We start from the raw sequence: 26611 nt of genomic DNA, 5'->3' as shown, positions 1-26611 counted from the left end.
CCTGCTCAGCTCCCCTGATTTCCTGCTGCCTCTTTATCATATTTATTTTTTGATCTGGAGTTTCTTAGGCATGCAAGAAGTAGATCCTTCTTGCATGCCTGGGATATGCCCAGCATATCCAGAAAACTAAAAGTAAAGGAACAACCACAGTATTGTAAAGGTCTCTGGCAATGAAAGGCTGATTTATTTATGTGCTGTGGTAGAAGGTAGCCCAGTAATGGATTAAGACTTACAAAGGGGTAATAAAACCAACTTAATTTAAATAGTTCTTATTTTATATAGCAGTGAGAATGGAAATGGGGGGGGGGGGTTAAAGGGTTTAAACCTGTTGTGCTTTGCATCTCTGTGTGCTGTGCTGTAAGAGTAGGTTATTAGTAAATCACTGACACATATGCATATTTTAGAGGTGTCATATTTAAACCCCAATGATAAACTAGTCTATACATCACTCAATTCTTAGGTTATAAGCCTTTTTTTTTACATAAATCACATTATTTAAAAATACATAAATCATTTTCCTGTCTGCAGAAGTAATTCAGCCCTTTGAATTCTTGCATCAGACTGACTGCAGCTGCTGGGAGCAGGAAAGGTGAATCTCTGTGCACACTTCAATATGTAAATGTGATTGCACTCAGATATTATTGGGTAGCCCTCACTTCAGAGCAGAGTGCAAACATTCATTATCCTAACAGGTGTGATCACTGTCAGAGGAGAGAATTGCCCTTCCCATTACCAGATTCTGTTCTAGTTTACTCTGTCCTGTATCCAAATACAAGGTTTTAAATATATCTCTTTTGTTTCTCAGGCTGAAATTTGTGGGAAAGTTCCAGCTCTTTTCACTGCAGTTATTTACAATAATTAGACTCGGAAAACACTTCATTTGTCCATTAAGTCAGAGACTTGGTATGGGACTTTGTTAAGTCTCCATAATACCTTAGACAAGAAATTTTCATTTGCTCTGAGTTCAGTTGGTACTTTTGCCCTTGCTGTGGGGGAAAAAAAAGTAGAGTTTGACTTTGGCATGAGCTTCTGTAAATCTCTCTTAGCAGATATCCAATAAAAACATATTAGGATTTGGCAGGTAGGTTTTTCCCCAAATGAGTTTGCGTTCAGCAGTAGAGCTAGGCGGAATGTTTTATTTTTTTCCCCTGGGACACTTGTGGAAAAGACAAGAGAATGGCAGCAGTGAGGCAGGAGGAGAGCAGCAGTGGGGAGTGGAAGCAGAAGGTGGAGGGAGGCTGCTGGGGCAGAACAGTTCCACCTCACAAGCATGCTTCTGCCTTCCCATGGCAGCTCTCCTCAGCCAAAATGGGAATTTTGGTCTGGAAAGCAGCTGACTAAATGCTTTTCTCCTGCTTTCTGCTCCCTTGCACGGATGAGAAGCAGCACCCCGGGTTGCTGCCCTCCCAGAAGCCCAACTGCAGGGCGAGGGCTTGGGGTCCCCAGGTGCCCAGGCAGGTCCCCGTGGGTCAGGCAGGCTGCTGATCCGGCACCCCTGCCCCTGCTGCTCATGGCACAGCAGAAGAAGGGCAGGCTCTGCCAGGAGTGCCTGTGGCTCACCAGAGGAAGGGCAGGCTCTGCCAGGAGTGCCTGTGGCTCACCAGAGGAAGGGCAGGCTCTGCCAGGAGTGCCTGTGGCTCACCAGAGGAAGGGCAGGCTCTGCCAGGTGTGCCCCCTGTCCCCAGCGCTGCAGCAGCCCCAGGAAGGGAGGGCAGCCTGGCCCTGGCAGCTTCACCTCTCTCCCTAGTGTGGATGTTTTGGTTGTCTCATTAAGCTCTTGGAGAATGCAGATTTGTCAGTGGCAGCTGTGGGAGCTTGATGGTGGAAGAACAAAGTGGGAATTCATCATGTGCATATAATTGTAAAGAGGAGGATTTTTTTAGTGGGAGATGAGCGGCAGTGCAGAGTAATAATCATCTTAAAGGGTGACTCTCTAGAATTAGTTGTTATTTTGTTTGAGTCCTTTGAAATGGGTTCCATACTATATAATTATCTTAAATTTTAAGTGCTTCCTGCAGTGATAATGTGTGCATTTTTGCATTCTTATGTAAATGCTTTAGCAGTTCCCAGAGTCAAATTGGAAATGCCATTCAGAAACAGGTAACAGCTTTGCAAAATGTAGGGGAAGAAATGAATCTTGTTCTTCCTCATCATTTTCAGTTTGCATTCTGGGCTTTCCTGGCTGTGTTTGCAGCTCTGCCAGCCGCTGCTTTTCAATAACATCCAGTGCTGGGAGACACTGAAATGAAGAGCTGAATCGCACCAGCAGGAGCTCAAAAAGACAAGAGACCAGCAGACAAACTGTTATTACCTGCAGAAAGAAAATAATTAGTTTGTAGACCAAATTAATCCTTGGCAAAGCCACCTAGGACTAATTCTAAGAAGATTGCACTGCAATGACAGTGCAGGAATCCCTGCTAAGGTGGTAATTTTGGGTGGTGTTGCTGTGAACTGGAGCAGCTGCCCCGCTGGGCACTGTGGCGGGGCAGGGATCAGTGCAGCCGTGCCCCGACAGCGGGATGGGGATCGGGCAGTGGGAGATGGGAGATGGGTGATCACCTTTCCTGATGGACAGACCTTGTACCCAGCTGCAGCTGCCTCCTCTGCTGCAGGCAGCCGTGGCTTCCCACGGACAGCCACAGCTCAGGGCAGAGCTGATCCACGGCACTCCAGGTACCCCAGAAAGAATCCAGCAGCAGCTGTCAGAGTGACCTGGGACCTGCCTTTCAGATTCCTCCTTGTGCCACAGGACCCAGCACCTGGTAATCTCCTGCCAGCTCTTGTTTCAGCTGTGCTCCAAACTTTCTGAGGCACAGGTACAAGGCTTAGTTCTCAAATCAAAGTGCCCACATCACTCACCTTCTTGTCTGATTCAGGGACAAAGATTTCACTCAAACCCTCCTAAATCCTTTCAGGGAGCTCCCTGTCTGTTCAACAGGTACCACTGTCAGGGAAGGGATGGGGATGGGGATGGAAAGGGGTCTTTGACTCAGATTCTCAGGAAGCCTGAGAGACTTGCTGGAGCAGATGTCCAAGTCAGGTAGTGGTCATACCTGTTTCAATTCAGTGTTTTTCTAATTTTTTCCCCGTGAGAGAACTCAGAATAGCTCTCCTGTTGAAATGTTATAGCAGAGAGATCTGCAGTGTTTGATTCATGGAGCAAGTGTCCCACAGCACTCCCAGAAATCTGTGATTGCAGTCCAGGCTATCTTAGGTTAGGGTTTTAAATTGCACCTCCCAGAGACATTTGGGTGTCTTCCAAGTTTAAATTAGGTTTGCAAGTGTTTTACCAGGGACCTGTTTCTCCTCTGCTGCTTAGACAACAGCAGCATGGTGTCTCCCAAAAGTCTGGCTCCAGAGTAATCTTGTGCACAGCCCAGGGGCAGCAGGGAGTCATAAAGCAGCCAAGTGACAGGTCTCTGCAAGGTCCCTATCACTGTGGGAGAAAGAAACCAGAGCTCTGTCAACTTATCTGTGTGCCCAGGCTGCCTCTTGGAAGGACAGGGCTGTTTCTTGCCTTCACTGGCTCGCTGGAGGCCTGTTAAGAGGACATGCAAGTGCTGGAAAACTTTCCCAAAACTTAAAATGCTTACAAGATGTGTATACGTGATTTACAGGGAGAAATTTAACCTGTTCTCTGCATGTGTCCCTTTGTAGTGGGGCCTTCACCTGCTGAAGCAAATGTGTTCTACCAGTCAGCATCAGCAAAGGGCCACTCTTGTATCCCATCTCCCCTGTGTAATCCCTTATTACCTTGTTACTAAAGGCTTTGAAATCTCTCAGCTCTCACAATGAGCCTACCATCTCTAATACAAACATCCCTCTGAGATCCCCTCAGCAGCATATGGTCAATACAGCCTTTAGGGAGCTGTGAGGGTGCACAAGTTCCAGAGCATCACTGCTCTGTAGCAAGAAGCACGGTTTAGCTGCCAGTAATGCCCTGGCACTGTCAGCCTGCTGAGGTTTGAAAAACATCCACCCATGGCATGCATGAATGATCAGATTTCAGTAAATCAAGCTCATTTGAAAAGATCTCATTATCATTTGGTCAGGCAGAGGTGCTGGTTTGGTCAGGATGGAGCTAAGCAGTTCCTTGAACCCGTGACATTCACATTATTATTATTATTAAGCTCAGTTTTTATATTCACACTTTGTATAAGCGAGCTGAATTAATAGTGACAAATATCAAATATCCTAGGTTTCTTAAAGCAAGAGGTCTGTGTGTCTTTGCAGGCTGCCTGAACATGAGGAGCTAACCAAAATGCAGAGAAGGCATGGGTAGTATTTGCCTTGGTTAAAAGGCATTTTGGATCAGGCTCTGAAGGAGTCACTGCTTTTGTTGAGTGTAATGTCCTGCTTACATTTCCCAGCACTGACATTACCCACATTAACAATTATGCTTGCAATGTCATGCTTCAGAATAAAAGCCTAATATTAGGCTGATATTAATTAATAGGCCTGTTAGCTTGTGTTATTTTATAGTATGTAATGCCAGTCTAAAAATTCTGCTGCAGGTATTACTTTACAAAGCCTTCCAGGGGGTTCCCAAAATAGGTTTGGCAGTGTTGCTGCAGGGGAGGCAGTGCCCAGGGCAGCGTGGGGACAGCACGAGGCTGGGCACTGCTGGGCTGCCAGGAGGAGGGACAGAGCTGTGCTGGGCACCTGGGATGGCTGAGCCAGAGCACTGGGAATGGGCACCTGGAATGGCTGAGCCAGAGCACCGGGAATGGCTGAGCCAGAGCTGTGCTGGGCACCTGGAATGGCTGAGCCAGAGCTGTGCTGGGCACCTGGAATGGCTGAGCCAGAGCACCTGGGATGGCTGAGCCAGAACTGTGCTGGGCACCTGGAATGGCTGAGCCAGAACTGTGCTGGGTACCAGGAATGGCTGAGCCAGAGCACCGGGAATGGGCACCTGGGGATGGCTGATCCCAAGAACCAGGAATGGCTGAGCCAGAGCACCAGGAATGGGCACCTGGGATGGCTGAGCCCGAGAACCAGGAATGGACACCTGGAATGGCTGAGCCAGAGCTGCAGGAATGACACCCACAGAGCAGAGGCAGCGGGCAGGGCTGGCTCTGGCTGTCCTGTGGAACACCCTCAGCTAGCAGGCAGGCAGGCAGGAGCCTGTGTGATGCAGTGTGCCATTATTCCCCCTCCTGCAGCTCCTGCTGCTATTTATCTTCCTCTCGCAGCCTCTCCCCGTCGCCGAGCAGAGGCAATTGCTGGTGTGCAGAAAAAGAGCTCGTTCAGCAGCAGCTGAGCTCTTCACCTGCTGCAGACCCATCCTCCTTCTCCAGCATCAGCACACGCTGCTGGGGCAGGGGAGGGCAGGCTGGGCACACTGTGCTGGGAGAGCCCTGCCTGCTCCAGTTTGCCATCAGGAGCACAGGGAGCAGGGAGCAGGGAGGGGATCCCTGTCCCGGCCAGGCTGCAGGCTGGCACAGGCAGGCTGGCACAGGCAGGCTGGCACAGGCAGGCTGGCACACACGGCAGCCCCTCTCTGCAGCCCCTCTCTGCAGCCCCTCTGTGCAGCTCTGCCAGCTCTGCCCCCGCAGCAGGGCTGCCGCAGCACCGTCCCCTCCTGCTCTGGTCCTGCTCCTTCAGCTGCTCTTCCCAAAACAGGAGAAGCTCTGTCTGCCACCTTCATTTTCCATAGAACTTAGGAGCATCCACCCCAAGAGGGGTTATTGTAATTAAGCTTGTAATTAAGCAGAGAGATTTAGAGCAGGCTGGGCAGTGCCGGGCTGGGCTGGGCCATGCCAGGCTGGACTGTGCTGTGCTGTGCTGTGCTGTGCTGTGCCATGCTGGGCTGGGGCTCTGCTCCCTGTGCTCCCTCAGGTGCCACTGCCATGTCCAGCCAGTGCCGGGGGGCTCAGAGCTGCATGAAGGGCTGTCTGGGACTGAGAGCAGCAGATGATCCCCACACTCTCAAGGGATTTTTTCCAGCCTAGGTCTGTTCTTTATTAAAAAGCACACACTTAAATGACACCCTTAAGTTGAGGACATTCTGCTCAACAGCTGTGTTGGAGAGATTTGACAATAGCAGGATTTGATGTCAATTATAACTGCTAGAAATCTGATTGCAGTGTCTGGCAGGTTATCTGTGTAATAATGGGTTTGTTATAAAATAGGTTTTTAGCATCTTTGGGGCTCTCTGCTTTAGTTCTGGGGAAGAAAGCTGTTCGAGCTGCTTTTTGTATCTTTCCCCCTTCCTTTAGTATTTAAGCTTGGGTACACTGACTAATCAGAGGGTCAGAAATACCATAACATTGGGCTATATTTATCAGAGACATGACTGATAAAGAAAGATAAAGAACTTTTCTACAAATGCACAATAGTGAGGTTGGGCAACAAAGTCCATTTTACTTTGTGACAAGACAAATGACTGAAAATACCTTACCTTTGTTATGCAACTCAGTGGTGCAACCTCATCTTAAATGTTGTGTTTCAGTTCTGGAAATGATAGAGGGGGAAAAAAAGAAAGAATTCAGTGAAGGGTAGTGAAAATGATTAAAGGCATTGAGAAGCTTTCATGTGAGAAGAGATTTTAAAAGATTAGGCCTGCTTAGTTAAGGCAAGAGATGAATAAGCGGAGGCAGGATGGAGAGATGTGGGGTAATGAATGGCACAGAAGAGGCATGCTGAGTACTTTTATGTGCTGTTTTCCAAAATTAAAAGCTGAGAGTAGAAAAAAAAACAAGAAGTGTGCTCATGATAAAAAACAACAGCAGACACATTTTAGATATGTTTTCCACAGTGCTGGATTCACCTGTGGAAGCCTCTGTGGCAGGGAACAGAGATAATGAGCTTAGGAAAATTATGAAAAGGAAACGGAGAGCCTGCTGAGAGGAAAAGGGAGTTCTCTGGTAGTTTCCAGTGGGAGCACGATCCAGCAGCTGGCACAGCCCCAGGGCTGCTGGAATGATGCTCCAGCTGCAGTGGGCTCGGGGTGTTTGGTGCACACTGATACCTGCACACAGAGGGAGCTGCTGCAGCTGCCTGTGCTGCTTTGGGTGACCCGAGTGCTCCTCCTAAAGCTGCAGAAACCAAAAGAGGCATTAAAAATTAGGCAAGCATTAGAAAGTATTGAAATGAGGCTTGGTCATTTAGGTAATGGCAGAGGTTTCTCTCTACAATTATTCCAGCATCATCAGAAGTAAACATGATGCAGAAGAGAAGAATTTGGGGTAAAGTGGATCTTCGGTCCAAGAGGAGAATTTGGGGTAAAGTGGATTTTCTGTTCTTCTTCACAGCAAGTAAATTCTATGTCAAAACTCACTGGGATGGATGTGACAGGGACCTGTGTTTGACATCTCTGAAGTGGACTCCTGGGCATCTTGCAGAAGTTTTAAGCCCCATTGCAGTTTTTTTCCAGCAGGATTAATTTCCTCTGCAGTAATCAGAAGAGTTCCTCCCTTCTGCATGTATCTTGCCTTAGTTCTCCTGCCCCAGATAAGGAATGCTTTGGTTGATCAGCGCAGCTGTAAAGTGAAGCATCACCAAAAGACAGGGGAACAATAATATGATTGTGCATAGTTCCTGTCTCAGTTAAATCCCAGCCTTGTTTGCAGTCTCTGAGTCGTTTCCCTTGGGCCATCAGCAGCACATCCTGGCTGAGGTGACGCACCCAGCTCTTATTTATGGGTTATTGAGGGGCCTAAAGGCCACTTAAAAACCTGGGCAGAGATGGAGACATTTGCTCAGCTGAGTCACTGATAAGGGCAGAAAAAGAGTAATGAACAAAATTCACCTCTTCATCTCTGTGTTTGTAATTAATATGTTTTCTACTTAGGTTCACTGTGGGCATTTTCCCCTGAATTTGTGCATTTGGTTTGCTGTGCAAAGGAGTGATGCCAAGGAAACCCCTATGGGCTCTTTTCAGTGCTTTCCCCATGGATTCAGAGAATACCTACTGACAACCTGAAATCCTTCTCTGGAGATCCTGGTTGTCCAGCTGCTTCCTTGGGCTCCTTTGTACTCTTCACAGAAGCTTTGCATAAATAATTTTACACGCCACTGACCATTTGTGTTTCACTTGGTAAATTCCTGTTTACTGCACTAGCAATAAGGAAAATCCATTCTATGGAGTTGTCTGGGATCACTCTCCAGACAGCTTTGCCTCCCTATCACTCGTGTCATTCGGCTGTTTTCCTGAGCAAATTCAGTGTCTCTTTTGTGTGTAATTTTTGATCTCATGGCTGTGGTTGTGTGGCAAGTGCAGATCCTGGAGGTGGCTCTGGGGACCTGTCCCCCAGATCAGCTGGCAGCCTGTAGCAGTCAGTTCAGCCCCACAGCCCTGCTGGGGCTCTGGGCCACCTGCAGCCAAGGCGTGGCCAGGGGTGCTGCCCCTGGGCTGCTCCAGCACGCAAAGCCCCAGGTTTGTTCTGGAAAAGTGCCTTTGGCGGCTGCCAGGCTGGGGACAGGGACAGCCCTGGCCCAGAGCCCCAGGACCAGCTGTGCACACAGGGCAGAGCTGTGCTGGCATCCCCAGGACTGTCAGAACGGGACACCTGGGCACAGCCCCAGCCCAGGGTTGGAACCTGCCTGGAGAGGTGCCAGATCTGACACAAATGTAATTGTCATTTCCCACTGCTGCAGCAAATGGCTTCTGGGGGCTCAGGAAACCCCAGCTTCTCCAGATCCTCACACTGGGCATCTGAAAGCTGTAATTCCTGATGCCATGAAGCTGAAGTATTCCCATCCTGTGCTGCTGATACCACTGCACATCACAGGGTGATGGTCCAGAGGATGCACCCTGGAACTTGGCATGCCAAGATGGAGAAAATCAATCTCTGTTAATAAAAAAAGGCAGGCTCGCTGGTGCAGAAAATCACTACTCTGGAGCCTTAACGAGGCTCCTTCAAAAATTCATGATTATAAAATGGAATCCTGGGCTACATTATAGTTCTGAAAGAAATTCGGATATGGAGGGAAAAAAATCCAATTTTCATTAAGTGGAGAAAATAAAGGATAAATCCTGTACACAGACATAGTCATTGATCACAAGGAATATAATTACATGCTCAATATATAAGAACATGTTTCAAGTCTCCCAAGTACACAATACTTTTCTTAAATACTTCTCAAAGTTAAATTTTCTTTTCTTGCTGTTTGCTCAGGCTTCTAGCACTAAGTCCATCGGAACAAAATCTGTGATTGTTCTAATAAACTGCTGCAGGATATTTGACCTGTGGCGAAAGAAACCTTAACAATCCCAGTCCTGGCCTCATAAGTGGAACAATTTGGTGATGGCCCCTGCTGTGCAAATTCAGAGTGCAAATTCAGAGTGCAAATTCAGAGTGCAATAAATGGCAGAGAGCAAACATCCTCCTGCCCCTGTGGCCATCCCAGCGAGGGGCTCTGAGCACTTCCTCACACACAGCCTCCCCTTTCTGTCTGAATTCCTGCTCCAGAGCCATGTGGAGCGCAGAATAATTAACATGCAGTCCTGCAGGGTAGCTGGGTGTGATGGCTGATCATTTGGAGGGGTTTTGGCTTCAGATATGTCTTCTGCAGAAATAGAGCAGGAAGAATTCCAGATTGGCTTTTGTGATATTTTAGCTTTCAGGCTTGGCATTCTGTAATGCAGCCTGAATTATTTTAGATATAATCTAGGCAGCTGCCTGGAAATACAGCTACTCTAAGTGTATAATAAATGCCATGAGGCCTTTTTACTATGTTATCATACACCAAATTATTATTTCTTTTCTTTTTTTTCACATATTCATGAATTTGTTAATGAAGGAACCTTTCAGTAGTTTAGCTGATCAGCTCAAAACCAAGAAGAGAAGCAGCCCCTGACAGTTCATCTTCCTGCTTACTTAAGTGTGCCTGAGTCACGACTAGGGTGAATCCAGCACTTTTATGTGCTGGATTTTCCCTTTTATTTCTTTATTCCTTCATTCAGTGTTAAGGGTGGATGTGTGAGGGGCTTGAGAGCCTGCAGTTTATTGTCATTTAGGTGCCATCATCAGGGACTTTTGAGGTAGGCAGAGATGGAAATGCTGTTTCACAGAAAGAATTATTTCCATCTCCGCACGGGTTCGGCTGCAGGCTCAGAGGAGCACAGCACTCCCAGGAGAGCGGAGGGAAAACCAGGAGTGAGGGAGGTTCCCTGTCCTCCCTTCTGTCCCTCCTCCAGGGACTCTGGGCTGCTCATTCTGAGGTTACCCTGCTCCTGAGGGCTCAGAGGAAATGTTGGGGTTCTGTTGGCAGTCTGACCCTCTGCTGCTGTGTACAGACAGGCCTTTTGTACCCAAACAGCTCCAAATTTCTGTACATAAACCATAATCTGCCCGTGGGAGCACTGGAGTTTTCCATTTTGCTGCTAATTGGATGATACCCTTGCAACAGCCTTTGTTGCCATGGCTGGTGCTGGGCAGGGAACAGTGAGGGAAGGCTTTTATGCAGAAATCTTACAAAAATGCAATGACTGTCCCTATTTGACAGCAGCTGAAACCAATTGTCAATTAACTAAATAACAACCAATTAGCTTAAAGGAAAAAAAAGAAGAAAATTGCTTGCTTCACATTCTTTGTTGAAGCAATTGCCAGTCAGAGAATGGGAGCTTTTTTCTTTCTCTTGTAAAGACAAAATGGCAAAAGATGTGCAGAAAATGCAGAATGGTGGGTTTCTTTTTTTTTCTAATACCGTCCTTTTCTCACATGAGAATACTTTAGAAGCTACATAAGAATATCTTGAGCTCCTGAGACATTTAATTTCCTGTGATATTTTAAAATCAGAATTACGATCATTATACCAGCACAGTTTTTCCTCCTTCCTTTCACGCCTCTGTAGGGCACTGTAAGCACCAGGGCAGCTGTCCTGCAGCTGGCTGCCCTTGCAGGGGAGGCCAGCAAACATCTGGCTGCTCCGTGGTGCAGTGACAGGACTGAGATTTGGCATCTGCATGGCCACAGCAAACCCTTCCTCTGCCACATTCTCGAGTCCATGGGTGAGATGGGGCAGAGCCTGTAATGTCCAGAGGCCGAGGGAGCCAGGGCTGTTAGGGGCACTGAGAGAGCCATTTCCTCTGGCATTTGGCTCTGGCTGCTCTGCCCTTGTGTCTCACACAGCTCAGGGCTGCAGGTGATGCACAAAGCATCCCTGGGCCCTTCCTGCCTGCAGGGCTGCAGCACAGATGCTCCCAGGGCTGACACAGCTCCGTGTCTGCCTGACATCCATTGCTGCCTCAATCAATACATCCTCACACGCTTTACTCATCGTTGGAAAAGATCTTAGTACATTCTACTGAGGGCTGCTCACGGCATCATTTCACAGGTTTCACAGTGTGTTACTCTTTTGTTAATCCTTTTAGGACCCATGTTTCGTAAGTGATAGCTGAGGATGGGAGGTATGACTTCCAACCATTCAGAAAGCAATGGCTGTTGCATGCTTTTTCATTTACTGATGTGAGATTCGGCCCTGCACGTATTGATCTGTTGCTTTCTTACAGGAACATTTTACACCTGAATGCAAGTTCAAAGAATCAGTATTTGAAAACTACTATGTGACATATTCCTCAATGATCTACAGACAGCAACAGTCTGGCCGGGGCTGGTATTTGGGTCTTAACAAAGAAGGAGAAATAATGAAAGGAAACCACGTGAAGAAAAATAAACCTGCAGCACACTTTCTTCCAAAACCCTTAAAAGGTAATTGCTTGGGTTTGCTCCATTTATCTGGACTGATACTATGTAGTGTTTAATTCCTGTGCTCTGTTTGACGTGTCCAGCTCCTTGTGTGACAGGAGTGTGATGTTCTGTAACATGGACAGTGCTGCTTCTCTGTTCCCAAGGCGATGCTGGTTTTTGCCAGCTTAGGTCTGTCCTGCAGGCGGAGTAAGTGCAGAGGGCAGGTGGCTGCTTTCACTGGAGGGAGGAGTGGTTTCCCCTCCTGCAGAATGGCAGTCCATGCATGGAAGAGGATGTCAGAGGTTCAGTGTTTGCATGAAGGGCTCTCCCTGCCCTGGCTGCTGTCTCTCCTCCCGTTGCTCACTGCTGGCTGGCGATCCCGGCGGGTCAGGGCTGGGCTCTGCCCCAGCAGCAGCCCAGGCTGTGCTGACGTTCTGCTCTCTCTTGCCTTGCAGTGGCCATGTACAAGGAGCCTTCCCTCCACGATCTCACGGAGTTCTCCAGGTCTGGCAGTGGGACCCCAACCAAGAGCAGAAGCGTCTCAGGAGTGCTAAATGGGGGGAAATCCATGAGCCAAAACGAGTCGACGTAGCCAGGCTGAGGCCAGCCAAGTGCTCTCTAACAGAACCTTACCTCTGGATGCAGTTGAATCCTTACTTTCATCCCAACCTCCCGTTGCCCAGGACAGGCGCCGCGCTCCACAGCCACCCCTTACCACATCAGATCTTCTGGATGCCAAAGGATAGCCCAGGCATGGAGGAGGTGCCTGTGCACGGCACGGGCCATGAGAGCAGCAGCACCGCTGCGGGAACACCTCCCAGAAGAAACGTCCCGCTCTTTCTCTCTCTCACTTCTCCTTTCTCTCTTTCTCTCTCTCCTATGCTTTGTGGAAAACGAAACAAAAACATTTCACAGCATTCGCTGCTGATAAGAATTTGCTTTCCAACTCAGAAAAAGACCACTTTTGCTTTTCAAAGGAAATTTTAATGCTTGTATGTTTTATAGGGGCAAACAAAAAACAAATACGTAAACTCTGTCGTTTCCTTGGCTTACCGTTTTATATCTAAGGCTTGATAAAAAATGTATCCTTTAATTTGGAATAGTGCAACTTTTTGATTTCTGAACTCCAATGGGTCTTTAAAGCTATGTCTTTAAAAAAATAACTCAAAATTCAGGGTTGGAACTGAGAGTTGGTGTCTCAGGCTCAAGCAAACAGTGTTCTTGTGGTTTTAAACACAATGAAATAATAAATTTTTATAGATTTGTAGTTTCTGGTAAAGTTCTTGTGCTAACCCCAGTCTGTAGGAATTGAGTTGTTTTGTTATCCCAAGTGGAAGTTAACAGAAAGGGATAAAATTATCCTCCAGTGTAGATTTCTCTTAATTCCATTTTGTGTGTCATGTTAAACTATCGTTGTGGCTTCTTTTCTAAAGACAGAAACTGTGGAATTAAGGTGACTTAATTTTTTTATAAGAAACGTCTTATTTGTAAAAGTCCTTTCACTGTAACGGGCACGTGAATATTGTGTAGGAGGAAGCGCTAGGACAGGTTACCCCTAAACAACATATACTTATACATGCTATTGGAAACAATTGTTTAAAAAACGTAGTTAGGTTTCCATTTAGGTCATCATGTCTGTTGCATGGGAGAAAGTTGGAATATTGGCATAGAGTTGCATGATGTGTAAGATTTTGTGCATTAATCATCGTTGGATTCTGTGCTCCAAAACGGAATTAGTTCTGTACAGGCAGCTTTCTGCCTGCTACAAAAAAAGTTGTTTATTATTTGTTGTATACACAACCATGCACTGAATAAACTATTTATATTAAGATGTACTTTTTAAAAAAGCTTGTTTGATTGTATGCTGTACATCCATGGTTAATCTGAAGGGAAGAGGGTTGGCAATTAAATTATGAAGTTACAAAAGATACTAATGTTAAAAATCAATTGTAATTAATGTTCAAAATCTTTCTGTGTGACGATCATTCCCTGTAACGCCATACATGCAGAAATTCAACCCTTCTTTGCTTTTGGGCACTGTCAGAGCTGGTGCTGCGTGCCCAGCTGAGATACTCAGACACAGCCACGCTCTGCTGTCCTTGGGAGTGGCCCTGTGCCATGCCGTGCCCTGTGCCATGCCGTGCCCTGTGCCCTGTGCCATGCTGTGCCCTGTGCCCTGCTGTGCCCTGCTCTGCTCTGCTGTGCCCTGTGCCATGCCCTGTGCCCTGCTGTGCCCTGTGCCATGCTCTGCTGTGCCGTGCTGTGCCCTGTGCCCTGCTGTGCCGTGCTGTGCTGTGCCCTTTGCCATGCTCTGCTGTGCCCTGCTGTGCCCTGTGCCCTGCTGTGCTCTGCTGTGCCGTGCTGTGCCCTGTGCCCTGTGCCCTGTGCTCTGCTCTGCTGTGCTGCTGGCCCCCGGGCTGCCCCCTGTGCCCCGGGCAGCTCCTGCTCTGCTGGATGGGGTCTCAGCACTCCTGGGGGTGCTCAGCAATCCTGGGGATGCCCAACACACCTGGGGGAGGCTCAGCATTTGCTGGCCATCACTGCAGGTGCATTTAACAGCCAGCTTCATCTGGCCTCCCAGAAAAAAGCTCCCATACCTTTGCTCTGGAGGGAGAACATCCCTTTCTCCTGCCTTTTTTCTCTGGGGAAAAACTTCCCAGGAAAACTTTGCTCATCTGCAGCACCCAGGCAGCTCTGACAGGTGAGCTTCACTCGTTCAGGTGTTCCAAGAAGTCCTAGCAGGGACAGGTTTTCATCCTGGGTGGCCAAAGAATCAGTTCTGGAAGACAATGATGGAAATGCAGGCAAAAATCTGCCCCTAAATGTTAGGCTGAAATGAAAATGAGATATTCTGTTGTGTGCTCTGTGTTCCTCCTACCTGACTGAGCTGGAATTAAACCAGCTCTAAGGTCAGGGCTGAGAGAGAAGGGAAGGAGATTGTTTCAGCTCAAACCTCCAGATGTGCTGTTTCATGGCAAATAGCAAGTGAAGAGCTCTGGCCTGCTCTTAGGGGGCCCAGGCTTCCCAGCTCACCCCTTCCCATAGGGTGAAGGAAGTGGGAGCACACCCAGTGCTGCAGAAATCCTTAAAAAACTGAAGATGTGGTCACGATTGCTCCAGAGCTTTTGATAACTCAGTGGGTCTGGATCGTCTCTTCCCTTCAACTAAATGTGGGATGTCCTTGGGGAATATTTTTCTGAACCCTCCCATCCCCAAACATCAAACCCATTTGGGTACATGTTCCAAAAAAGGAGTCTGAGTGCCTTAGGAACATAAAGGCTGATTTTAAAATAGGCATATTTGTAACCCAGCTATTTGAGTGCTGTGTTTGGTACCCTAGAGATAACTGGAGCTCTGCTGCTCTGGTTTATGGCTCCAGTGCTCCTGTTACTCTCCAGCCCCAGCTCTGCAGCTCACCTGCAGCAGCAGGGAAATTCTTGTCTCACAAATGCCCCTCCTGAGCTCCACAGCCTGACCCATCTTCGTGTCAGATGTTTCTGACAATTACATTGCATTTCTGACAAACCTGGTCCAACAATATTTTCTTCTTCAGATTACTGAGGCCTGAAAGGGTAATAATCCTGCTAGAGTGCTGATGGTAGACAAAAGATGATGTACTCTAAAAGTGGGCTTTTACATGTAGTCTCTGGAGCCATAATTAGGATTTAATAAGGAAAGTTATTTGTGACTTTATAGACAGGGAGTGAAGGTAATATCCTCCCCCAGCCAGCAAAGTTAAGACGAGAAAGTGGCTTCATCAGAGGACCAGACTGAGGAATCAGACTCCAGAATGTTTTTTTCAGCACCCATAAATCAGAAAGTTACACATCTTTTCTCCTGGGTAATACCTTCTTTTAAGAAACCTGCTAAATGTGGGGAGAATGTCCGTTTGATGCTTGTCTCTCAAAGCTCAGAGGCACTGGTAAAGCTGCTCTGCTGTGCCACAGGGCAGTGCAGAGCCAGGAAGAGGCACCCCTGGAGTCAGGAAAAGCCCAGGGGCTGCTGTGGCTCCCAGCCCTCAGCTCCTGTGAGCGCTGGGCACCTGCAGAGCAGGGCACAGACCCTGCTGGCACTGCCAGGGTGGGCACACCTTCCCCTGCCCCTCCAGCGGCGCTGCCCAGGAGGTGCCACCCCCTCCACACCTTCTGGCACACCTGGGCGTCACCTGGCAGAGCCCCACGGCACCTCGGGGCTGGGCAGAGGCCACCTGCAGCCCAGGGAGCAGGGCAGCCCTGCAGCAGGGGCACTGGGGGAGCACAGCGAGTGCCTTGTGAGCCCCTGGCACAGCTGAGGGGTCCCTGCAGGGCTGCAGCCCCTGGCACAGCTCACAGGTCCCTGCAGGGCTGCAGCCCCTGGCACGGCTCACAGGTCCTTGCAGGGCTGCAGCCCCTGGCACAGCTCACAGGTCCCTGCAGGGCTGCAGCCCCTGGCACAGCTCACAGGTCCTTGCAGGGCTGCAGCCCCTGGCACGGCTCACAGGTCCCGGCAGGGCTGCAGCCCCTGGCACGGCTCACAGGTCCCGGCAGGGCTGCAGCCCCTGGCACAGCTCACAGGTCCCTGCAGGGCTGCAGCCCCTGGCACAGCTCACAGGTCCCTGCAGGGCTGCAGCCCCTGGCACAGCTCACAGGTCCCTGCAGGGCTGCAGCCCCTGGCACAGCTCACAGGTCCCTGCAGGGCTCCAGCCCCTGGCACAGCTCACAGGTCCTTGCAGGGCTCCAGCCCTGCTGCCTGGTGTGGGAGTCAGCCAGAGTGGGAATTGCTCCTCTCTGGATCACAGGGACTTTGTTCCTCGTTCTCCTGTTCAGTCTGACGTTCCTCATGCTACCTCAGCATGGCTTGTCCCGGCAGCTCCTGCCCAGCCCAGGGCGGGCACAAGGCAGGGGCTCGTTCCCTGCCTGGCAGCTGCCTGGTGAGCGGGCAGGAGCAGGGCCGGGCTGTGCCAGCCTCTCCCGTGGGTGCAGGCGCTGTGCCCAGCTCAGGGATGCTGTCCCTGCTGCAGCCAGCCTGGCAGAGCTCTGCTGTGTCTGACTATCTCTGCGTGGGGAGCAGGGCCAGCTCGTGGCCTCGTGTCTCCCTGCCACATCCAAAAGTGACCAGGACACTTTTGCAGGACAGAATCTGTATGCAACAACCTCCTGTCTTCTAATAAACAATTCTCTCTTAAACCAATGCTGCTGTCTGGGCTCTGCTTTTATCACTGCAGATATTGTCAGGGCTGGCTCACCATGGTCAGCGTTCCCTGGGACAGAGACCCTTCTGGATTAAAACTCTGCTTTCCTCTCACCTGAGCCACAGAGGGGCAGCTCCAGTGGTCCGCCCAAGACCAGCAAAGATGGGGTTTCAGTTTTGTGTAGCCTCAGCTGCTGGATGAAGGACACAAAGTGTGGTGTGTTTTACCTGCTCAGAGAATGGCTGCTCTAGATGCTGCAGCTCAGCTTCCTCCTTGATGTGAGACCAAGACTAAACCACCATTGTTTTGTCTGACTTTGGCTCTGAAAAATGACATATAAGTACAGTAGAAAACCTATTTAAAATAAATTAATTTCTTAGGGAGAAGACCTGCCATGCAATTTATCCTGAGTAACTCCAGCTTTGCCTTTTTCCAGCAATTTTTGGGGACATGTCCTTGACAACAAAAAATTTCCAACTCGCAGAGTAAGGTTTTAAGACACTCTCTCCCCAGGCATGAGTGAGCAGAGCCTGGTTCATGCCTTTTGGAGAGCAGGTCCTGAAATAAGCTGGGACTGCTGCTGTACAGTGGTTTTATTGCTGATCAGCTCCAGCAGCAGAACTCACCCTGCTTTGAGGACACATCGCATCAGTCTGGGGGGCACTCAGTCACCTTCTGCAGCTCCTCTCAAGGGAAAGTTTAAATATTAAAGGAAAACCCAAATTTGAAACACATTTTACATTAATCAGAGAAATTGATACCATAAATTATTCTATTTCATCAGGAATTAGAAGACAACTTACAGGGTTCCCTTCAAAGATCATTATTAATGATTTGAAATTTAAGAGTCTTAAATACTACGTATGGAAAATTACTTTCCAGCACTCGTAGGCCTAATTTTTTCCCCACTTGTGCTTGGCATGTCTCACCTAAACTCAGCATCTGGGGGGCAGGATGAATGCTGTGATGTGCCGGGGGTTTCTCAGCCCTGCGTGCTGCCACTCTGCTCCCCTGAGCTGTCTCCTGGCAGAGGGCAGGGCCCCAGCTGCAAACAGCTGTGTTTAGAGCTGCAAACAGCTGTGTTTACAGCTGCAAACAGCTGTGTTTAGAGCTGCAAACAGCTGTTTCTAAAGCTGTAAACAGCTGTGTTTAGAGCTGCAAACAGCTGTGTTTACAGCTGCAAACAGCTGTTTTTGCAGCAGTGAGGGAGAGGTTTCATTCCCTGGTGAGGAAAAGCTGAGGGCAGTGAAGGGGAGGCCAAGCCCCAGCAGGGAAGGAGCAGCAGCAAACTGAGCTGGGGCCGAGCTGGGTGAGTGCACCTGGGCAGGGCAGGAGAGCAAACCCTGCCCAAACCTCACAGCCCAGCCCAGCCCAGCCTGACGCCCCCAGAGCCTGCCCAGCTCAGGATTCCTGCTGCTCCAGGAGCCTTCATCTTCAGCAGCACTTCACCTGCTCCTCAGGAACCCAGACATCACCTCCTGCATAGGGATGCAACGCTGTTAATCTAGGAAACGTTTTTAGATAACAAAATCAATTGCTTCAAAACTTAATTAATCCTACTTTCTTCCCAAATGCTTTCCTTCAAATGGTACTTGAAATAGCTTTACTTTCCCCCATTGTCTCTCTAATATAGTGAACTTTTCCTCCTGAGCTTCTCCTTGTTTTAATTGTCTGCTCATCCAACCATCCCTTCTGATAATTAAGCAAGTTAATAATATGGAGTGATCTTTAAAAATTAAACTCCTTTTCTTGTTAAACAAAAGCAGAACTTCGGTTGTTGTTTAAAGGTGTGGGGTTTTTTTACTTTTTTAATTTAAAAGAACAATTACTGCATTTGGAAGTAGTGGCAACACTTGAGACCCCACCTGCCACAGAGCTCTGCCACAGAGCTGGTGAAATAATTTTACATTAACCCCAAAGGTTTTGCATTACAGAATATAATGAGATTTCTCTAGGGAGTTTCAATCAGCAGATCTCACCATTGCATAAAGCAAAGAGCCAAGGAAATCCCAGAGCAGTCAGGACTGTGGGTGCTGCCCTTGCCAGCTCGGGTCCTCTTCTGCCTGGGTGATGCCAGCAGCCCAGCCCTGCAGCACCAGCCCCACTCCTGTCTTTTCTGCCCCACTGCCCATCCCTGCCCCACAGACCCCGGGACACACAGCCCAGAGGCCAGCAGTGCCTGGGACTGCTTCATTTCTCATCCAGGCCTTGGGCTAAAGCCACACAGCTTCTGTCAGTCCAGGAGGAAACAACGGAGCTGTGCTCGGAATTTGTGGTGGCACAGTTTGTGCTGGTTCAAGCAGCAGCGGGTACCAGCTCTGCCAAACACCTCCCCTGTACCCAACAGGGAACCTCCCAGCAGAACCAGCCAGAGTTCAGCAGCAAACATGTTCTCCTGCCCCACAAGTTCTCCTGGAACAAAAACCTCCTGATCCAAACAGCTCCAGTGTCCTCTGCCCCTTTTAAAAGCAAACGCTGTGCTATTAAACAAAGTGATGTGTGCCTAAAAGTGCATGAAAAAGAGAAAGCATGGGTAAAAAAGGAAAGGCAAAACATTCTAGGCATGAAAGACAATTGCACATGAATTACATTGAAAGCCCTTGTTTGTTTTAAAAATCCAGTCTGAATCTGTGTGGAGCACTGGAGCTGCAGGTTACAGGGAGACATCTGGACAACGTGGCCCTGCCTCGCTGCTCTGCACGTGCCAGGAGGCAGTGAGGAAGAGAAACAAGGAAATCTGTCTCTTTTGAAAAGCTGATGAAGAGATAAATTAATTAGAACAAATCACTGTAGAATAAGCATTTCCTTCTTGCTATCTAATAATGCATATTATTATATAGGGGAGGAATGGGATGGGGAGGCAGCTCAGCTGTGCACAGCTCGGAGCCCGAGGCTGGGCAATGGATCTGAGCTCATCTGCCTCACCAGGAGATTCACTGGGCTCAGGGCTCAGCACACCTGGAATTAGACCCTGCTCTGGCCAGAGATTTGTCTCCTGCCTGCAGGAGGCCAGCACAAAGCGCAGTGCAGTAAAACACCACCTTGTTCTGTTCCCAGCCCTCCCACTGCTGCCAGAAAATGGCCCAGCCAGGGTGGTGAGGGAGGAAAATGTGCTGCTCTTCACCTGTGTTAATGCACCAGGCCTTGGGGTAACCCTTACAGCTCTTTGTGCATTCTTCAGCATCAGCCAGCGAGGTGGGAGAGTGAATTCCCTGCAAGAAGCCAGCCCTGGCCTCAGTGGCCGAGCTCTCATTTGAGCAGGACCATGATGTGTTCTGATGAAGGTGATGTCAAAGCTCTCAGGGAGTGCTGCTTTGTGAGGAACCATGATATTTAAACCCTGTGACCTTTTAGAAAGTGTAAGATCTGCCTTAAAGGGCAGCCTTCCTCAAATAAATGACTCTGAAACCTCTTAGGTCAGATTTTTTTTTAAAATCGATAATGGAAAGACATCACATTATTTTAGTATGAGAAGATTAATCATTAATATCTTGCAATTGATTTGCAAGCCGCATTTATTTATGATGTGTTTGTACAGCAGCAGGCACACCTTTATCTATTATCCAGACCTCAAGGAGTTACTTAGAGCAAATAAATCAATGCAACTTATCGATTAAATTATATAAATACTCTTGGAATTTGGCAAGGGAAAGTTTCCATAGCCATTCTCAGGTCTCTCATTTACGGGCTGGGAGCTGGCAAATGAGAGCCTAAAGCAAGCCAAGGAGGCTGGGGAGCCCAGCGTGGGCTCTGCCCTGGGCTCCTGTGGCTGCTGTGCTCTCCTGCAGCCTGGCTGTGCTCCTGGGGCTGGAGAGGGCTCAGATCCCTGTCCTGGAGCTGGAGAGGGCTCAAACCCCTGTGCTGGAGCTGGAGAGGGCTCAGTCCCTGCCCTGGAGCCTGGAAAGGCTCAGTCCCTGCCCTGGAGCCTGGAAAGGTTCAGTCCCTGCCCTGGAGCCTGGAAGGGCTCAGTCCCTGCCCTGGGACCGGTATTATCACAGCTGTGGGCAGGACCAGGCCTTTTGAAAGTGCATTTGTTAAATGTGCAGTGGTTCAAGTTCTCCTGACAAATGCAAAACAAAGATCTTACATAATTCACTGCAACTGCAAAGATAAAATTTTACATGTCAAAACAACACGTATCAAAAGAATTATGTAAAACTCACCCATAATTTAAAATGTCACTGGAATGGCTCCAGAACCAGGGCAAGGTCTTTGCAAGGCTCCTCATGGCAGCTGAAAGCTCTGTGCCAGAGCCTCGGCTGTGGGCACAGGTGAGAGGAGAGAAGGGGAGAGGAACAGAGAGGAGAGGGTGGCTATTAGCAATCCCTTATAAACATACCCACTGCGCTGCAAAGATTAATTTAACTGCAGGTTTACTCTGGGCTGCAGCAGAGTGGCAGGTCACACCAAAGCCACGAGGAGAACCAGCAGCTGTGCGGTGAATTTGGAATTTGGGGAACATCCCTCTCCAGCCTCAGGGCCCTGGACCTGTCTGTGCGAGCAGAAGGTTTGGGAACGCCGCTGGACCTGCCTTGTTTTCCTCCTGCTGCTCTTCCCTTCTGCCCTGGAGGAAAGCTGCACGGGGAACTGCTTTAGAAACGACATCCCTGCCTTAGTTATCCTCACCGCAGCTAAAAATAGTGCGGGGAATCCGCCTGAGATCCAAGCGGTTCCGAGAGGAGAGGAGGGGAGGGGAGAGCAGAGGAGAGGACAGGAGGCTCTCTCCTGCTCCTGGCTCTCAGCCGGGATGCCGAGAGCAGGAATCAGCAAGGAGCAGCGAGCCAGGCTGCCCCAGCCTCCCTGCTGCAGGAGGAGCATCCCTTCCCTCCCTGGGATGCTCCTGAGCACCCCACTCCAAGGTTTCCTGCGGCTGCCGCCCCACTGAGCTGCACACAAACCACAGACTTACAGTACAATGCACTTAGGATAGCTAAACCTCTGCTTTTTAATGCAAATCTCAGCATGATTTGGCAATTTACACAATAGAACCTGATACCGGGATATGCCCCAAGAATATGCCTGCCTTTTCTTTCTTTTACATAAAAATATTTATTATTAATAAAGTTCTGCAGAAGAAAAGAATTAATTGTAGTAAGAGGAAGTAGAGCAGCAGCCTTTCCTCCTCACATTAAAAAGTAAAGGCACCATTTTTAGCCAGTTCCATGATTTCTGAGCACTTCAGCATTAGCTGAAGCTCTGGTCTGTAATTCCCACAAAGAGAATTCAGGCCTTTCATCGCTGCAGGGCTCCTTGTGCTGGGGACCAGCAGATTCCTGCAGCTGTGGCTCAGGGCACCATGGCCCTGCTGGCTGCAGCCTCCCTGTGCCCTGGCAGCATTTCCTCCCGGCGGGGCAGGCAGGGCTGCAGCTCCTGCCAAAACAGGCTCCAGCAGCCGAGCCCAGGCAGCTGGACTGGTCACTCTGGTACAGACAGACAGTCTTGGTCATCAGTGACTTATATGGGTCTCGAACAATTTTTTTGACTGTCAGATGTAATTATTGGGATCGTTCATCATAAAGCTGAAATAAGAACTACCTGAGATTTTCTGGTTTTGCCAACATAAAATATAGAATACCATAAACTGGAAGGGACCCACAAGGATCATTGAGTCCAAAACCTTTCAGCTGGGAAAAATATCCAGTGAACTGTTTGCTTATCAAATGTGGCTCTTTTGTTTTTTTCTTTTTGCCTGTGATTTACATCCTGAAATTCCACTATTCCATAAATATAAAAAGTCACTTCGTAGTTCACATTCAAATAGTGCAGTCAAGAGCTATCCTTGCAAACCCTTCAGACACTGACCCTGGTGTTTGCTGAGCCCAGCGAGCTCCGTGGGCCCTCCAGCCTTCAGCTCCTGGGCTGGGCAGCCTCGCCTGCCAAGGGGCTCAAGGCAGCACTTCTCAGACACATCCCTGATCATGGGGCTCTCCCACATCCCCATCCACCTGCTCTCCCCTGTCCCCAAGAAATGCATGTTATTGGCACGGTGTCAATGTTTCCCTTTCACAAGGAGTGGAAAAGCAAATATTCACAAGTGGTTTTGCAGTATTCCCTCAAATGACTGCAAGCCAGTGCTCCCAACACACTCAGAAACCCCAATATCTTCAGAAGGATATATTTCTGCATCAAAAAACCCACCACCATTCCAGTTTTCTTTTCCAGACACTTGAGGGGCACAATGCTTTGTGGAGAAAGCTGCTATTCATTGGAAGAACATTGCAGTGGAATGGCAGGAGCGCTGCAATGGCCAGCACTGCCAGAGACATTAATGTTCAATATTATTTACATGCCAGGACCTCTGACAGGGAAAGAAATGGCAGCAGACTCACCAGGACACAGGTCTGAGCTGCTGACTGCAAACACCAGCCCTTCCCTGGAACAGCCAGGCTGCAGGCACAGCGCGGGATTTGGGAAGCAGTGACTGGCCAGAGGCAGCAAACACTGCTCAGAGTCTCTGACCTGTTCTAGGGGAGCCTTGGGAAGAGGCAGAGGCAGAGCCTGGGCCCAAAGGCTGGGCACAGGTGAGGCAGGCTCCACCCGGCTCTTCCAGCCCCAAACTCACTCTCACACTGCCTTTTGTAGCTTACCCTATTTCTGTATGGATTCATTACCTACCTGTTTGGGATAGCTGAGGGATCATACTTAGGAAAGCCCTGTAAGTAAATATTTTCTTCTATATAATTTTCACAGCAATGAGGCAGACAGTCCAATTAAATGAAAATGTGGAGTTTATTTTTAGGCAGCCTAAGCTGGTACTGGTCTGCAATTAGAACATCAGTGAAGAGCTGTGGGAAGGGCTGGAGACTGAGTCACTGCTCAAAAGGGATGAAGAAAGTTTAGGCTTGTATTTCCCCCGCCTGATCCTTCTCTATTAGCACTGCAAATGCCACCTCCTTTCACAGCTTTGGCAGTGAGATTTTGGCACGTCCCAGAGCAGACCTTAGGGGCACTGGTTGCAAACTGCATTTCAATTGCAAAGAGCTGTGCAAACGAGCTGTAATTGCGAATGTCAGAGAGTCCCGGTGGTTTAAGGTGGTTTAAATGAAAACATCTCTGCCGAAGCTCAGCACATCCCTCACCTGTGTAAAGCCTGGCAGCCTGGCACAGGCCCTGCCCCAGCTGCCAGCAGCCCCAGGCTCCTCTCAGGCTTTGGGCAGCTCTGCCTGGCTGCTGCAGGGGGATTCTGTCTCCTGCACACACCTGGGAGGACAGGGAATTTGCCACCAGAGAAGGGAGAGCCCTTCCAGAGCTGCCCTGGCTTCCACACTGCCACACGAGGCACTGGAGAATGCTCTCTTGGTGCTCCAATATTCCTGTGCATTGCTCAGATTCATTAGGTTGCCTTTCATAAATCAGATGCTACAGATTTGGGGGAAATCGATGCTAATAAGAACTAAACTATGTGAACATTCAACTGGAGCAAAGAGGGATTTTTGCCTTTGATTAAGTCATTACCAACTCCCCTGCAGTATCAAATATTTCTCTTTTAAATTGCTCACAAACAGTAGTGTGCCTTGAAACGCACGGACAAAAAACATTCTTCTCTCAGCAAAGGAAAACAACTCATAATCCACTTTTGTTTGCTTTGGCATTTTGGTACATAATCAGGACAGGATTGTTCCTTTGCTAAATTGTGCCTGGGACAGAGCAGCAAAACAGCAAAGCAGGGGATCGATAGCAGCCTTGGGATTCAGGATTAGTTGAGAGAAAAGCCCCTTGGTGAGATGCACCTAAGCCATTCCTGAATCACCAAATCTGCATTAAAATAAAGAAAAAAAAAAAAAAAAACCAACAAAACAAAACCAAACCAAGCCCAAATGAAAATAAAAGCTAAAGAAAGCACACTTGGTGACCGGGCTCCGGCAGCAGCACTGTGCCCAGTCCCTCTCCTCACAGCCTCTAACCTGCAGCCCCCGTGGGTCAGCCCCAGGCAGGTCCCTCCTGCTCTGCTCACACTGCAGAGCTCCCAGCAGGGCTCTTTGCTGCCACTGCTGCCAGAAGCACCAGGATAAACACCACACGGGGAAGTTCTGTGGGCAAACTGCAGAACAAGGCTAGCAGCATTATCTTCACGTCATTGTGATTCCCCAATGCACTGATCTCCAGTTTAAAAATAAACCCCTGGATCAAAATAGAATTTGGCAACTGGTTTTAGCTAAAAAAATGGTATTTTGAAATGGGGAAAAAAAGCTGTGAAAACTTTCTTTTCCTTTCTGAGCAAAGAACTGAAATGACAGATGTGGCTTGAGCAGCAGTGGGCTGAGAGCACAGTGAGCAGCACATGAACACTCCAGTGATGCTGCTGTGCCTGCAGAGACAGGACACTGCTGCCATGGCACTCCAGCATGAATTGGAATCAAATGAGGAGCATGAAAAGACCCCCACTGACACCAAAATTGGTTACCCAGTCCTAAGAGCAGTCAGACCTCCATTATGAACACCAATAGCTCTATAAAAATCAAAAATAATATGCAAAATAATACATATTCTTTTCATACAGAAAAAAAAAAAATCTTCCTTAACTCTCAGCACAGAGAGCTACAGCTGCACTGTGCAGCCAGTACGTGTCCCGAAATACTGCAGTGATGGAACTCCCAGTCCTCTGTTCTAAACACCTACACAAAATATTGCAGTTATAATGAGCCACGGGAAAAACTGGGATGTCAAAAAAATCCATGTCCTCTCTCTTAGGAATGCAGACATGATTAGAAGAAGTTATGCCTACAAAGTTGATCAGATAAGTGAGCATATATTGGATTTTTTAAGTTTCTAGTTAGATTTCTTTACAAGAAGCTACTTAATGATTTTACCTTTCCCACATCTGCTAAATTGGCGATGTAGTCCAACAGAAATCACTTTGCTGCAGCTCAGAGTTACTTGGTTTTAACGAGTTTCTGGAGGAACAGGGATGGATTTTGCTGCCAGGCACAGTGGAAATACCAAGCTGAGGCCTGGGCTGTCCCCCTGCCACTCTGCTCTGAAAGGGAGCAAGAGGCACCAGGGACAGACCAGGAAGGGAGCCAGCACTGAGACCCAGACCTACTTTCTCAGCTGAGTTACTGAAAACTTTTCTCTTTGAGAGAACAAACAGGCAGCAGCGTGCTCTGCTGAGGACAAAGGAAACAACCTGCTCTCTTCAGAGCAGAATAAAAGCCAGAGATCCCTTTCAACCCATGTCACTCTTTGATCCTAAAGAATTAAATTGTAGGTAACTACTGTTTAGGGAGGAACCCATCGGACTGCAAATTTTTAGGACAAAATACCCAGTTCTTAACAGACAAAGTCTGGTGCACAGACAGTGGGTGGTTGCCCCAGTAGCACTACACCATGAAAGCCTTCACAATAGCAGTGACCCTCTCTGTGAAAAATAAAATGTCTTAAAACTATTTTGGGAACCTTAAAAAGCTGCAGGGAAGATTTCTCCTCATCCATCTGCAGGACCCAGCAGCAAAAGCTCTGCAGCAGCGGCTGGTCCAGGACTGCAGCACGTGGCAGCCTCAGAGCTCCCCAACGGGGCCTCTTCATGTCCTCACATATCAGTGCTTGCTTTATAATCAGCTGAACAGCTGAGAAGTGCTCAAAAAGGACCCAGAGCAGCCAAGTATGGGACATGATCAGTCTGATCTGTGTAACTCCACTTGAACAAGAGCTCATCCTTGTGAGGATGAGATGCAGAGACAATCTCAAAATCTAATCAAGAGAAACAGCATTGCTTAATCAGTGGTGAATTTTCAATCAAAATTCAGGGTTCCCCTTAGTCAATGACATATTTGCATTCAAATCACAACCACACTTTAATGGAGACTTT

At 48.5% G+C, this 26611-nt stretch overlaps 2 protein-coding genes and 1 long non-coding RNA gene across 6 annotated transcripts in view; 2 read left to right on the top strand and 1 right to left on the bottom strand.

Moving 5' to 3' along the window:
• Positions 1–13599, top strand: part of FGF13 (fibroblast growth factor 13) — a 159197-nt gene extending 145598 nt beyond the window's left edge. For all 4 annotated transcript variants that reach the window (XM_072929004.1, XM_030272372.4, XM_030272371.4 and 1 more), the window contains 2 exons: positions 11456–11654; positions 12089–13599. In XM_072929004.1, coding sequence (XP_072785105.1) covers positions 11456–11654; positions 12089–12225 — 336 coding nt within the window. In that variant the 3' untranslated portion in view covers positions 12226–13599. The remainder of the gene's footprint in view (positions 1–11455; positions 11655–12088) is intronic.
• Positions 965–14362, bottom strand: LOC121469968 (uncharacterized). Its single transcript, XR_005980353.2, has 3 exons — positions 14231–14362; positions 6401–6453; positions 965–2311 (listed from the first exon to the last, which is right to left on the bottom strand). It is a non-coding gene; the product is annotated as an uncharacterized lncRNA (long non-coding RNA).
• Positions 13977–16802, top strand: LOC140684142 (uncharacterized). Its single transcript, XM_072929005.1, has 2 exons — positions 13977–15927; positions 15965–16802. The coding sequence occupies exons 1-2, from the start codon at positions 15504–15506 to the stop codon at positions 16441–16443; spliced, it is 903 nt and encodes a 300-aa protein (XP_072785106.1). The 5' UTR covers positions 13977–15503; the 3' UTR covers positions 16444–16802.
• The last annotated feature ends 9809 nt before the right edge of the window (positions 16803–26611 follow it).

This window comes from Taeniopygia guttata, chromosome 4A, assembly GCF_048771995.1.
Source record: "Taeniopygia guttata chromosome 4A, bTaeGut7.mat, whole genome shotgun sequence".
Taxonomy (NCBI): domain Eukaryota; kingdom Metazoa; phylum Chordata; class Aves; order Passeriformes; family Estrildidae; genus Taeniopygia; species Taeniopygia guttata.
The sequence above is the reverse complement of the archived record's forward strand: the minus strand, read 5'-3'. Positions and strand labels throughout refer to the sequence as shown.

Coding starts and splice junctions, on each gene's coding strand:
- LOC140684142 (XM_072929005.1), top strand. CDS start 15,504: ATGTGGGGAGAATGTCCGTTTGATGCTTGTCTCTCAAAGCTCAGAGGC. Junction 15,928..15,964: donor GCCCCTGGCACAGCTGAGGG/GTCCCTGCAGGG, acceptor CACAGCTCACAG/GTCCCTGCAGGGCTGCAGCC.